The sequence below is a fragment of the Raphanus sativus genome, unplaced genomic scaffold (genome assembly GCF_000801105.2).
Source record: "Raphanus sativus cultivar WK10039 unplaced genomic scaffold, ASM80110v3 Scaffold1838, whole genome shotgun sequence".
Taxonomy (NCBI): Eukaryota; Viridiplantae; Streptophyta; class Magnoliopsida; order Brassicales; family Brassicaceae; genus Raphanus; species Raphanus sativus.
This window is the reverse complement of record NW_026617147.1, coordinates 1-2,484: the sequence shown is the minus strand read 5'-3', so window position 1 is coordinate 2,484 and position 2,484 is coordinate 1. Positions and strand designations below refer to the sequence as shown.

General features: G+C 34.8%; 1 protein-coding gene across 1 annotated transcript; it reads left to right on the top strand.

The window, feature by feature from the left end:
- Positions 1-472: 472 nt before the first annotated feature.
- LOC108846421 (oligopeptide transporter 9-like) lies at positions 473-2,428 on the top strand (the record flags this gene model as incomplete). Its single annotated transcript, XM_056999465.1, has 3 exons — positions 473-1,007; positions 1,676-1,773; positions 1,858-2,428. Coding segments are annotated over exons 1-3 (1,161 nt in total), but the record flags the coding sequence as incomplete, so codon positions are not given.
- Positions 2,429-2,484: the final 56 nt, after the last annotated feature.

Here is a 2,484-nt window from a genome sequence, read left to right as displayed (position 1 = left end):
ATCTATAAGTTTTGCTAAAACTAGAAATTCAAATAACTTTATATGTTTTTTACTAGTCCATCGTTTTTTTTTTGAAAATAAACTAGTATGATTTGTGAAAAGTATAATAGTATAATTTGAAAAATATTATAGTATGTGTGAAAAATATAGTATGATTTAAATTTTATCCTAGAACGGATTCAAATGTCTTTTTATGCATATCCAAATTTTGGGATTACAAACAAGTTTTGATTGGTTCAACTTTAAACTAAAGTCTTTAGTAGTACTCAAGAAAAAGAATTATTTCGATGATTAATTCTGTTTAAATATTTTTGGATAATAAGAGATGTTAACGATAAGGTTTATCTGTTAATTAATCAGTAAAACTAGTACATCGAATTTTACGGATAAATATGTGATATTACTAGAAAGATTCAGTATCTTCGCCTAATCTAAATCTTTTTTCTCACCTTTAACCTTATATAAGATTCACCACACCTCCTTATCAGTCCAAAATAGCTTTCCGATCTTTTTCAATGGCGGAGACTGTAAAGCCCTCGACCGTAGCCATGGAAATAGAAGAAGTCGTCGATGAGTTAGACCGATGCGTGGTGCAGGAAGTTGAGTTAACTGTCCCAAAAACCGACGATCCAACGTTACCGGTTCTCACTTTCAGAATGTGGGTTTTAGGTCTTGGCGCTTGTATCATACTATCGTTCGTAAACCAGTTTTTCTGGTACAGACGGATGCCATTGTCCATAACCGGAATCTCGGCTCAGATCGCGGTCGTGCCGCTCGGTCATCTTATGGCTAGAGTGCTTCCAAATAAGAAATACTTGGAAGGATCAAGGTGGGAGTTTAACATGAATCCTGGTCCTTTTAATGTCAAGGAACATGTTATGATCACGATATTTGCTAATTCTGGAGCAGGAACGGTTTATGCTACTCATATACTTAGTGCTATTAAGCTTTACTATAAGAGATCTCTTCCGTTTCTACCGGCTTTTCTCATTATGATCACTACTCAGGTAAAATGATTCTTCTGTGTCCTAATTAATCAAGGATGCAACCCCTTTTCTTCTATTTGAAATAAATAATCGTTACTTTTAATCGTTTGTTAAGAATTTTAAATTTATGTAATTTGGTTGTTTTAAACTGACGTAGTTATGTTTACTGACTCTCTTTTTCTGGTTGGTATTCAGTTAGAGAATTCATCGTTTGGATTGGTTTGCAAATTTTGTTTTTATTCATTCAATTTCTCTAGTGGGAATTTATATTATTTATATTCTAATAGTCAAGTCGAACATTACAAACATTTAACCAGCTAAACTAATAATTTTGTTACTTTATTTAACTTTTTAAGTTAGAGAATTCATCATTTGAATTGGTCTGCAGGATTTGTGTTTATTTATTCAATTTCTCTAGTAGGAATTTATATTCTCATAGTCAAATCGAATGTTACAAACATCTAACGAGCTAAACTAAATTTTTTTGTTACTTTACTCTTATCTACTTAGTTTTTGAAACTCATTTTTTAGTCCAAGTCAAAGATATCGTTGGCGTTGGTTTGAAGTTTACTGATAATAACTTTTACAATACTTTTACAATATTGAGACCATTGTTTTTAAATTTTGAAAGTTGCGGTTGTTTGGTGAATTATTTTCTTACATTTTTACCTATGAAAACTCTTTTGTAGTTTCTGGGATTTGGGTGGGCTGGTTTATTCCGTAAGCACCTTGTTGAGCCAGGTGAAATGTGGTGGCCAAGCAACTTAGTTCAGGTGTCTCTATTCAGGTAATACTATTTATCACACATTTATATAAATATTGTCTTCATGATTATTCTTCAACTACTTGATTAGTTCACTAACCACTGTAGTGCCTTGCACGAGAAGGAAAAGAAGAAAAAGGGTGGCATGACCCGAATCCAATTCTTCCTCATAGTCCTTGTGACTAGCTTCGCATACTACATTCTGCCAGGCTATCTATTCGCAATGCTAACTTCCATTTCATGGGTCTGTTGGCTTAGGCCAAAATCGGTTTTGGTTAACCAACTCGGTTCAGGTGAACAAGGTCTTGGTATTGGCGCCATTGGTATTGATTGGGCTACAATTAGTTCTTACCTTGGTAGTCCACTCGCTAGCCCGATCTTCGCTACCATCAATGTTACCATTGGCTTTGTGCTGGTCGTGTACGTCGTCACTCCGATTTGCTATTGGCTTAATATTTATAATGCCAGAACATATCCCATCTTCTCAAGTGGGCTTTTCGTGGGGAATGGATCGTCTTATGATGTTTTGAGCATCATTGATAACAAGTTCCATCTGGACCGAGCCATCTATGCAAAGACTGGTCCTATCCATATGAGCACTTTCTTTGCGGTTACATATGGTCTTGGGTTTGCCACTTTGTCCGCAACTATGGTCCATGTCTTACTCTTCCATGGGAAGGTAACTAACACAACCAATTCTTCAAAGTCAAATTTTTAAATATCTTGATTTTAGTT